The sequence below is a fragment of the Varroa jacobsoni genome, unplaced genomic scaffold, assembly GCF_002532875.2.
Source record: "Varroa jacobsoni isolate VJ856 unplaced genomic scaffold, vjacob_1.0 scaffold_238, whole genome shotgun sequence".
Taxonomy (NCBI): domain Eukaryota; kingdom Metazoa; phylum Arthropoda; class Arachnida; order Mesostigmata; family Varroidae; genus Varroa; species Varroa jacobsoni.
In genome coordinates, this window is record NW_019213140.1 from 166731 (window position 1) to 178487 (window position 11757).

Here is an 11757-nt window from a genome sequence, read left to right on the forward strand (position 1 = left end):
TTGTTCGTTACAAGCCTCTCTGTGAGTGAGTGTCCTTGAACGTGTTGAACAAGGTGAAAGGCCAAAGGATGGCTACATGCAGATGGTGCTGGCGATGATGTTGCTTACGTGATATTAAGTGGTGTTAGAAGCATAGGCGGCCTGCACGTTAGAGTAAAAAAAGAAACGAGATAAGGTAAAGGACAAATAAAAATAAAGGCCTTTAGAAAAATCCGAGAAACAGGGAGACCTTGAAGATTACACGGATATTCTAAACAACTGTGAAGAGAAACATCTCTAAAATAGAATTAACTTATGGCGGCTTTATTTACTATATGCTACCTGTGACACTTGATTGACAGTCGAATATTTTAATTGAATGATTATAAACACAGTAATAAATTGTATCCTAGAATGTGAAATTATTGTGTCTATGATAACTATGCTATTCGAATAACTATATATGCTTGCTATAATGTCCCTGTGTGGGGTGTACCACTTCAAACCCCGCCAACGATATAAATATCACACGATTTGTGTGAATAACGATAGTTTATATGCCATGGCCAGCCGTGAGGATTTATGCTCGTTTTTTTTGCCCTTCTTTTCGTCTGCTAAGACCGCACGTTAATCTGATGAATACTATAATATTTTACTATGTAGATGTTTTTACAGAAATCTTGCAAGTTACGGAGACTAAGCCAATCTGAGTAACAGGCGCAAGCGGTGACCACTTATGAAAGTCAATAGAAAACTTTACAGAAAATATTCCTGCAACGAAAAACTACAAACATGCTGAACATAATGATAAATATTGTTTTGATTGTTCATAGCATTTTTATCAAAATGTCCAGGGTTTAGTATACACAAGAGATAAAAAAAAATACAAAAATTAGAAGTTCCGGCGAAAGGTGAAGTTCGACGAAATGATATTATGTATTTTAAGCTTTTACCCTACCAAGACTCGTATCGTACAGTCCGAAAGGGTTCATAGACAGTAAAATGTGAAAAGACATAACAATATGGTACAAAAAAGGTACGTATTTCATAAACATTTACTAGGCCCTTAACCCATGCAGTTTTTCTAGAAGCGATACCGTCAGCCACACCACAAAACGTTCACTTATCGCTCCAAATGCCAGTTACTTCGCCACTTGCTTTTTTGATATGATGACGTGATGGTGGATATAGTAAAATTGGTTCTAATTCGTTCTTCCACCGCACAGTTCTCGTTGCTATGAATAGATATACCTTATTATTATTATGACCAGCTGACGTCAGATTGATATAATGGCACCGTTTCGCTTTTCAAATCTTCCCGCTCAAATATCATGTATACTCTGTAACGTCAACTAAGGGACTGCTTCCTCATTGAGCAGACGGATTTTGGGGGCCCAACCAGAGTGAGTAACAACCTGTTGATCGCTTGTTGGTCGTTTGAGTCTGTGCGCGCCAGCCGCTGGGAGTAGTGCTCACGTCTCCGTTTCTTCATAACTCCTTTTTTCACGTAAGTATCTTGTAACTGAGCCCAAGGCTCAAGGTCGTACCGCTCACGGTGTTAATTTTGATAGCAAACTCGGGCGAAAAGCCATCGCATTGTTTGTAACATTGGCGCCAAGTCAGCGTCCCTCTCTGCCAGTCTACCAAAGCCAGCCCACTGTAGAACCCGCGACTGCTAGCCGGCTGCAATTGTTTGGAAAATACCAGGTGAGATCGTAATGGTAACCCTTTTTCAGCTTGTGATTATTTGCTCTTACAATCATCTATTAGCCCAGGCTATGCTCTGTATCGCGACAGGCGTATTCGGTGATTTTGCGGGCCCAAATATAGTTTATAAAAGTATTAAAGTATTAAAGTTTGAATTTAAAGATATTCTAAGTAATGTTTTTTTTATCAATGTCTGTAATACTAAACGCAAATTCTCCTACTACAGAGTAAATTATTTTTCATGATAATTTTGTTAATTCGTTTGAGCTCACTCTTCTCATGGCTTCCTGTCTGACAGTGAACCACCTAATAGACAAATTTGTTCCACAGGACATTATGCTGGATTATATGTTAGCATTTTCATGTTTACTTCTATTTACACCTATCAGAAAAAGCAGGGTCGGTTGCATATGGCTGACTTGCCACAATGCACTCTCTAATCGACAACGATAGCGGACATTTATTTGCTATTGACGGGGGTCCGATGGATGGCGTTGCGTCCATGTTGACTGTAAAAAGGGAAACGTTTCTTCCGTAAGGAACGTATCAAGACGATCATGATGAAGATATGATGAACGAGCAGATGGACAGCTTGAGGCGCTCGTACAAACGCTATTGCCCTATTGCAGTAATATTGTTTGCGGTTATGACGTCCAAGTAGTCAACTGTTACGAGGTCAATGTGTCGCGTCTGTTTATCAGAAACAGTGTCGTATAATAGAAAATATAATGAACTATAGCCAATCGTCGACCAAAGTTCGGATGAATGAACATGTTTTCACAAAATTAAATTGGCTCGAATACAATTATTGTTTGACGTTGTAAGTGCAATAAATTGTGGAGGTATGATGTTCATACTTAAACTTTTCATTAAAAATTGCAATGTGCTCTACAGTACTATTATGCAATACGTGACCTTAGACTGATTTCAGTTTTTTGGTCTCATGTTCAGAGGGTAACTTATATAATTTTGATATTACCTAGAATAATTACTCTTTCAGGCAAAATTGTACTTGGAAGGATGTGTCTGGGAGAGTGATTTTCAATAACTGGAGAACGATTGTATGTATAAAGAATATAATCATAACAGGGATATCTTTAACATGAAAATGATATTATTGTTGTACCTGTAGGCGTAATCTATCATCTATGTACAACCGTAAGCCTGAGAACCGAATTTTTTAAAAAATCCCCGAGGAAATTTTTCTTGGGGAATAGGCGGACATTAGTTCCATCTTGTGATATTATTTATAATCCATATAACTGGTACACAACCGTTGGCTGAAAAAAAAAAAGAAAGTTTTTTTTCGTTATTACAGGAAGTAGATGTAGGGTGTTAATGAGTTTTTATTAGACATTGTGGTATACGCCCTTCTACATCGCTGCCAGTGTTTAGCGCCAGCGGTATGGTCCGGTTCATGAAATCGCATAGACTCATGGTATTTTCACCAATCAAGCATGAAGCCAACAATGGACTTCTTATCAAAGTAAAGTAATGCTTTATCCCGTAGGCAATTCAGCCATATCTTGTCATCAAATAAGTGGCCTGTGCGATCGTTAATTCAACTGGCAGCAAAGAAGATTATGCCACGAGGCTGTAGGTTTCGGTTACTGTTTGTTATCAAACTTTGTATAAGTTTGGATCATATCATCATTTGTTGATCAACTGTTATACAGACTATAGCCAAATAATCAGTTTTTTTATTGACTGGCGGGCTCTAACAGTTAATCTAGTGCGAGGCTTTCAACTTAATATGTTGATTAGTCTTGTCATAGTCCTATACTCAATGACAGCATACCAAAGAGAAATTACTGTAGAACACTCTTGAGACGATTGTAAAAATCGAAAAATAACTGTTAATATTCACCCGAATCATACAGCAGTTGGGTATCCTTGATGGGATTTGAAGCGGCGACAATACCAGCATTTCTTAATCCAATACTTCCTCGACTTCTTTCAAATTTTAGATTGAGTATATTGTGTACTTCGGCCTAGTAGAAGCACCATGCCGTTGATTAACTAGAAAATCTATCAGTTTATTGATGTATAAATTACGCGCTTTTGAAGATAGCATAGAGACAATGCGAGGAGTTAGATCACTGCGTAAGGTTGCATACAATCATTTGCTTAGCTAAATTCAATCAATTCTCATCACTTCTTTGTCACCTCCTCAGGGGGTAGTATGGATAGTAATGTGGAGACATCGTTATTCGTTAACATGTTTAATCACAAATACTTATGTTATTCTTCATGCACTGACCGTCATATAGCTCTGAGTAAACTGACAGCCACATCTCAACAAGCGTTTAGGTTATTACTGGTATTATTCATTGATTTGTCGGTTTGATTCGGTTTCTGCAAATACCGTAATGACTTTTTTAATTGGATTATCGCTTTTTGACATTTAAAGAACTCCCGTTCCCATCAAAATCTGATTCATAATGGTTCACGGAAACAGCAAAGGGGATAATTTCTGGAAGGACTTCATGATTGGGGGAACAGCGGCGGCAGTTTCGAAGACCGCAGTAGCGCCACTTGAACGCGTCAAGCTTCTTCTACAGGTTCAAGATGCTTCCAAGCAGATTGCAAAAGAAAAAATGTACAAAGGTATGCTTATCTAAGATTTACCAATTTTTTTAAATTTAAAATATTATTATTGCTTTTTAAATGGACGGTGTACCATTGCGCTGTGATTTTTGCCAGAGCAGCTTACCTCAGCTAATGTTGAGTGCATGATGTCTATTTTACTATATATTTCCAGGTATGGTCGACTGTTTTATACGTATCCCGAGAGAGCAAGGCGTCCTTTCCTTCTGGCGTGGTAACTGGGCAAATATCATCCGTTACTTCCCAACGCAAGCTCTCTCGTTTGCCTTTAAGGATCGTTATCAAAAGATGTTCTTAACCGGAGTTGACAAGGATAAGCAGTTCTGGAGGTAATTCAAAATATTATTTACTATTTGAGTCTACTTTCTTTTCAATCGGAATATTGAAAATGGTCGAGTCAGATTGCTTTCTAAAGAGCATGTTTGATATATCGGCAAATTGAGCGCCATATTTTACGTTAAAGCTTGTTCTTTTTGTAGGTACTTTGCTGGCCAGTTAGCAGCAGGTGGTGCTGCTGGCGGAACGTCGTTGTGTTTCGTATACCCATTAGATTTTGCCAGAACTCGACTGGGCGTTGACGTGGGAAAATCTGCGTCGGAGCGTGAATTCACTGGTCTATTTAACTGCATGGGCAAGATCTACAAAACAGATGGTTTCCTTGGTCTCTATAGAGGTTTTAACGTATCTTTGCAGGGTATCATTATTTACCGAGCGGCCTACTTTGGCTTATTCGACATGTCAAAACAATATATGCCCAACCCCAAGGACGTGCCAGTTTATATATCGTTTACGATTGCTTTTGTGGTGACAACGACGGCCGAAATTATTGCCTATCCGTTTGATACAGTTCGCCGTCGTCTCATGATGCAGTCTGGTCTTAAGCAGGAAGAGCTGCTTTACAAGGGCACTGTTGACTGCTGGAGCAAGATTGTTAGGAATGAAGGCGCTGCGGCGTTCTTTAAGGGCGCCTTCTCGAACATGGTGCGTGGTGTTGGTTCTGCGCTTGTGCTTGTACTTTATGACGAGTTCAAGAAACTTTTTTAGTTAGTTTAGATAGACAAGATTTCCTAGAAGAAACTTTAAAGTTGAGTATGATGTTACGACTGTATAACTTGTACCAACTTCTAAGGAAAGCCGTTCTAAAGTACTATTTTTCCCCCTACGCGCCAATACTAGAAATACAATTTCGACTTGATCTACAATCATATATGTCTTTTTTTATTTATGGTGAAGTTTCATTGGAATTCAAAATTTATATGTCAGGAGGCGGAAGCATTTAGTACACACAAACGATATTACAAACACGTTTGTGACATTTTTAGTTATTTGTTTTTACGAATCATTTTTATATAAAAGTAAGCGGGAATAAATAAAATGGACGCTATGGTCAGTAAATGTGTGTTGTAGCAAATGATTGAATACTAAAAATAAAAAGAGACGCAGTACGTTCACTAACAGTTCAGCTATAACACGTTTCAATTATTACTAAAGGTCAGTTAGCTAACTTTCTTGTTAGGAGTTAAATCAACTTTTCCCATCAGGATCTTATGATGGATACCAGGGCTATCATCATAGGCTATTGTATAGGGAGAGTCTATTTCGGCTAAAAGGTAGTGACGACCTAATTATCGCACGCACATGGCCTTTAGGATCCACAATTTACTGGCTCTTTTCTATGGAGATGCTCGTATAAAGCATATAATGCTCGCGAATACCTATTACATATATATATATATGTTCAAGTTATCAAGTATCTAGTTACTCAACACCATCAATAATCCGTGCTACTATATACACTGTGAAGAGATAAGGAAAAGGTAAGCTAAGGAATGGTCACACAGCTTGAAATAGTATAACACGTAAAAAAGTCTCTCCATCTGCGTGTGCGGGTGAGCCATGTTAGCAACTGCTTTTGATAGGACTTTTAACATACGGGACTATCTAATTAGATTTGTTTGTGATCTTATGGCCCTGCAATTTTGGTCATTCAACAATTAGCACGATAAGCGCGACTGTATTTCTTTTGCTGTTTCACCAGAAAGCTCCTAATCGCTTCGACAGTAATGTGTTGTCAGATCACGCAACTACTCTACTGAATACCTCAACAACAGCAAGTCTCAAGTCTGTATTCTAAATCCTCTTGCGTTCGATCTTCTCGGTCCCATCTTAGTCTCTCTTCATACACGGCGTTGTTATCCAATGTCTCTCTTGTCCACCTTAGTCTTATCATTCAATGTATGTTCTTCACTGAAGTGAATGTGCAAGTGGATAGCATTGTTTCTGCCCGACTCCTACACTTTCATTCGTTTAGCTGGACATTCAGGCGTGTATTATAGGAAACTCTGTGTTCGGTCGAGCCCGCCACACACGCCGCTTGCTGGGTACGTCCTAGGCTTTCGCTTTTTCAAAACGGTAGTATCTCCTTCTTCGTTTCGTTCCTTTCGTTATTAGTGGTGGTGTAGCCGGCTCCGGCGGATGGTATTTTAAGCGATGGGGGATGGCAAAGCAGAGCTAGTGGGTAGCCCTGCGTAGCAATGGAAAACATGTGTATTGCATCACTGCAAAATGACTCTTTTCTTCGGGGCTGCGTGGCGTGGCCGACTTAGGTATCTTTCGTTCGTTGTAGTAGTGCTGGCGGCAGCATTTCGAATAGGAGATTGTGAAACGGACAGGAGCAAAACAGGCTTCGTATCCCTGGATAGCACAGAGAGCGAATAGTGAACGAGAGACAGAAAAGAGTCAAATCTGAGTCACCATACCCAAACAGTCCAAAAGTCGAAAAGGTACCCACAGTAGGTGCTACAGCCACTAGTGCGCATCCCTGCCAATTCAAGTTCAGCTAGTTGTTGAAACAACTGCTAGTATAAGGGAAAAGGAGGTACAAGCTGGCTGCTGGTCCGTATAGGAAGTATAAGCTTCATAGCGCCCTGTCGACCGCTCGCCTGAGTACATACGCAGGGTTTGTTGGGTACATATGGGAGCAACTCGCTCCTCACAGACTCAGCTTGCAAAGAAGCGAGAGCCCTTTGGGTGGAGCATATATATATATATTGAGAGAGAGGAAGAGAGCGGAGGAGCGCAAAAGGCCAAGAGGGTTCTCTTAGCCAGCTAGAAAGGATGTTCTACCAGTGCACACAAAGAGATAGTTGCTGCTGCGCGGATATTTTGACGATGACGGCAGCCGAATAGGAAATGGAGTAGAGTTTCGGATCTGTGTGCGTCACTGTGGGAGTTGTAACTCGAGGTCATGCTTTGGTGTATTACAATGTCACTGTTGTCGATGGCATTCAAAACTGTGTATATGTGTATACGTCTGTTTGCCACAAAATAGGCGCAGAGTAGAGCAGCGCACCAGGGAAAATAAGTTGAAAGACATGTTTTAGGGAATTCGTAGTTTTTTGCCTTAGGCGGAAGCTGTGAGAGGATTAAAGTTCCCAACTGTATTCTAACTAATCCTTGGCGCGTAAAGTTACAACTACTATATACATGTTTGCAAAGGGAATAACAACTTAACTCACAAATTCGGCTTTCATGTTGCTTTTTGGTCAATTGATTGAGTGGTTCATTATTATATAATATTGCTATAGGATATAGCATGGTGCAGTCGCCATACTTTGTCTAACTATAAGCGAATCGTAGAAAACGCAGTATGTTATAGTGAAAGGATCATTCATTTTTCTTCAATTACGACCCTAATATCTCCTTGAAGTCTAATGGATAGCGGTCACAAGTATTACATTTGAGATAAACTTTAATTCGTGTATTACAATCAGGATTTAAAATAATTACAAAAAAGAATCAACGTAACCTATGTTATATGGCATGAAACGAAGACAAGGTTAAAAAAAACTATCAGAATTCCAAATTTCGCTTAAATTCTTCTTGCGCTGCTTATTACTTGCATTAAAATTACACTGTTGCTTACATAATTTCAAAGTATGCGATATTAAATGGTTCTTTGCAAGCGGATTATAAAATTTGACTTTGGATTTCTAAAATTCGTATTGCTAAGTGAAGTTAGTTGAAAACACCTTATTCTTGCTGTATATATGCGTGTATATTTGTAAGTTCAAGATCATTACCGTAATTAAGTATGTGGCGCATAAGTATGAAAAAAACTAAAGAAAAGGGAAACTACGAATATAAGCAGTCTATACATTAATAACGTGTCTATGTAAACATGTCGTTCATTCGAACAGTTTTTGCGATCTCAGATGATCTGATCGTCTATTCGCTTCTAAAAACTGTTTGTCTGGATATCGAAAGATTCGGTAGGCCGAATTAGCCTGTATGGTCCTCCATCCGTTACAAGATTAACCGATCTTAGTAATTCTAACAGTGTTGGAAGACTGAGGGTATCGCGATCTTTCTCACAGCGTAGCATGATTTTGCGCAAAAATCTATTTCGAACCTTTTGGTAAAATGAATATATTTTTTACGGCCATTACACTTAAGACAGTAAATATACTTGGGTAAGCCGAGACCTTTATAAATTGGACTCTTAACTGGAGTATTGCGCTCTAAAGTGGTATATTTAATTGTGTTTGTAATGTACATTTTAATATTAAAGTTGCGTTTCAGGACCGCGGTCTAAAGTCGCGCGCATTCAGCAACTGGAATTAATAGACCGTTTAGCTTGTTTGGAGTGAAACTATATTTGTACTGCGATACAATATAGAAATAAAGGATGCTCGCTCACTTAATTTCAGCGTAGCTTCCGGATGCAAACGTTGGGATGCAATAATCCGAATACCTAGATCAATAAAGAATTAAACTATAACTTATCGTATGTATATTAGGTGCGATCTACCTATGCTTGTATAGCAGCACAACATTCACCATAGATATACATATAAATGAATATACGGTATTTATATAGGTCTATATCTAGGAAGGCATATAGGCGCGCTTTTAATTTAAAAAACGTATTCATGATCGATAGACTTTAACGTGGATTCTGTATCTAGCTGTAAATTGAAGGCAGAGCCTACGGATAGGATAATAGGAGCGCCCCCTAACCTTGTTATTAGCGAGAACCAGTTCTTTTAACCGCGACCGCAAAAGTGCTAATCAATGCTATCTAAGAAGAGAATTGTGCAACAATTGTTGGCATCTATTGTAGTCATTTTGTTCAGAAAAACACATATTTGTGTTAACCTTTATAAATCCGTTTTTAAAAACGTGTTTCACAGGTAGACTATTAATCGAGATCCTACGGTTGGACTTTATCGAGCAGTTTCTTCTGCTAAAAAGTTACAGACGATTCGTCGTTGTTCGGCCATAAAACCAGACCGTAAATTGTATTCCTCAAGTTCTCTGTATATACTTTATCTGAACGAGACTTCCTTAAAAAATACACATGCATTATGCCATTCTGTAAGTTTTTGCTCGCACGAAATAGCTCTAGCCGCGTAGCTCAACATTACATACAATGGGATTTAGTACCATGTATAAGCACCAGCGGATAGGTAGTATTTCAAACAAAATCTTTAACAATCTGGCAGTTAGGCGTAGTATATATATAAGCCTACAATAAAGAAGAACACATTTGGCTCTGTATTGAGTGTAATTGACGAAGCCCGAAGTATATAACTGAATATGGTTAGCAAGATCATTTTAACGAGTCCAGGACGAGATTCAACACTTATACATCGAAAGAAAGTACTATTCTGTAATTATTTTGCCTTGATGCATAGCAGTTTCTGCTTTTTTAACGCCTGACGGATCTTCCTTTAGCAATTTTTATGTGACATGTCAAAAAAACAGGATTTCATAGCAACCTGCTTGGAATGCATATCAATAGCAATTTCAACAGAAATACACACAGACATTAAACTTCAGGAATCTCTAGCCAATTTCTACAAGAACATAGATATTTTAATTAGTATTTAGTTACCTAGATATGGTTGTTCAATACGCTGTATAATGAGTACCTGTAATAATGACTTCTCCTTCCTTAGACAGTTTACCGTGAAGTTTTACTTGTTGGTGATATCTTTTTGTAAGAAGGAGCTAATTTCCCAACATCCAGCTCACCCTAAACGTGAACCGATATGTGTTTAGGGAGGAGTCTTGCTCCTTTCGTGCTGTATGTATCTTCTTAATGCAGTAATTGTGCGCTCGTCTAAAAGTAGCGATCTACTCTATCTAGAAGATCTACTTTTGATTGTGGTCATAGTTCTCGCCATAGCAGATGTCACCCGTTAAGAAAGCAACGTTCTCTCTGATTAGATTAATTAACCACATGGTTTACTGGACCGCTGGTCGAACTTAGGGACTATAATATTTGGTACCAACTATCGGCATTTGATTCTACGAGTAGATTTTTATCAATCCTACGTCACATTATGGTAACATATATTATTAACTAACACCTATCAGAAATGCCAGATATTTATACCACTAACGTTAATTAGTTGGTACTTAAAGAAAAGTAGATCATTCTTGCCACGTTTGTAGCTTGAATATCTAGTTGAGCTCACTTGCGAAATTATGCTTGAACAAAGAAAAAGGTTCATTTATTATCTGTAATAAAATGAATATAACATTAATTTTATTACCTTCGGATACTAGTGAAGAGTAAAAGTCATTCGAAACAATAAGCCAAATTGTTGTCTATCTTTTCCATAAACGCATTGAAACCGAAATATCGTTGGAAAAAGATTACTCTTCCGGCTCGAACAGATTTGGCTCATGATCATTGAGGTCATGCTGACTATCACTACATAGTGGCAGGAGAATATAAGGACATTATAAACGGTAGAGGCAATGATCGAGCGGTCTGCCTTCGTACGGTTAAATAAGAGAACAAGCGTTTAGACACCACGAAATCACTGAAGCGCTACAGGCCCAAGGGTAGTGCGCCAACTATTATAGATAGGCTAGAGAATTGTTCAGTGTTGTTGTTGCTTCTCTAGTGTGCTCTATAGAGCCAAGCCACTCGTTGTTCAGAAAGGAAAATTAGATGGTATAGATTTTCCTTGAAGATGTCAAGGAAACCCAGTCCGCTATCTGCCACGTCTGTTGCCTTGCTTGCTTTTGACCACTGCCATGCGCTTTGGACGCCCAGAATTATCAATGAATATCTACTTATATAGTTTGATATGATGTATGTATAAGTGTGAAAAGCAGATTACCTACCTTCTATTAGCGGTTGGTCGCACAAAACCTGTGATGGTCGTACTGGGTATTTCAGTTTTCTAGCTAACTTCGGCATAATTAACATCACACGAGAGTAGATCTGAAGCGGAAACGATTCAACATTGAGTTGCAGTCCGAAGCTGTCGGGAGACTACGATAGGCAAAGGATAGCAAAAAGCCTAGGTGCAGGCGAGTGAAATGTCCGTTTAGGGGCAGAACTATTGAGACATAGGTTAAAGCGTTTCGTTTTGGGTGGTCATGTGGCGGGTCGCTCAAAAGCTAAAGTGTCATGGGGTCAAGAGAAAACGATGGTTGTTGTCTAAA

General features: G+C 38.8%; 1 protein-coding gene and 1 long non-coding RNA gene across 6 annotated transcripts in view; one reads left to right on the forward strand and one right to left on the reverse strand.

Moving 5' to 3' along the window:
* Positions 1–912: 912 nt before the first annotated feature.
* On the forward strand, positions 913–5762 carry LOC111273930 (ADP/ATP translocase 1). 4 transcript variants are annotated; one of them, XM_022855962.2, is made up of 5 exons: positions 913–1486; positions 2687–2747; positions 4097–4293; positions 4448–4622; positions 4773–5762. In XM_022855962.2, the coding sequence occupies exons 3-5, from the start codon at positions 4128–4130 to the stop codon at positions 5335–5337; spliced, it is 906 nt and encodes a 301-aa protein (XP_022711697.1). In that variant the 5' UTR covers positions 913–1486; positions 2687–2747; positions 4097–4127; the 3' UTR covers positions 5338–5762. The 4 variants fall into 4 exon arrangements, with proteins under 4 accessions (XP_022711697.1, XP_022711695.1, XP_022711699.1 ...); XM_022855960.2 differs by lacking the exon at positions 2687–2747 and having other exon boundaries at positions 917–1486; XM_022855964.2 differs by lacking the exons at positions 913–1486; positions 2687–2747 and adding an exon at positions 1521–1686.
* The window catches only part of LOC111273931 (uncharacterized), a 57022-nt gene continuing 48020 nt past the window's right edge, over positions 2756–11757 (reverse strand). For both annotated transcript variants that reach the window (XR_002688117.2, XR_002688118.2), the window contains exons 6-7: positions 11434–11533; positions 2756–2966 (exon numbers count right to left, since the gene is read on the reverse strand). This is a non-coding gene — a long non-coding RNA (uncharacterized LOC111273931). The remainder of the gene's footprint in view (positions 2967–11433; positions 11534–11757) is intronic.

What these genes read in the sequence shown, in the direction of transcription:
- LOC111273930 (XM_022855962.2), top strand. Translation starts at nt 4,128, where the DNA reads ATGGTTCACGGAAACAGCAAAGGGGATAATTTCTGGAAGGACTTCATG. An exon ending in AAAAGAAAAAATGTACAAAG is followed by an intron (nt 4,294 to 4,447) that starts GTATGCTTATCT and finishes ATATATTTCCAG; the next exon opens with GTATGGTCGACTGTTTTATA. An exon ending in AAGGATAAGCAGTTCTGGAG is followed by an intron (nt 4,623 to 4,772) that starts GTAATTCAAAAT and finishes TTCTTTTTGTAG; the next exon opens with GTACTTTGCTGGCCAGTTAG.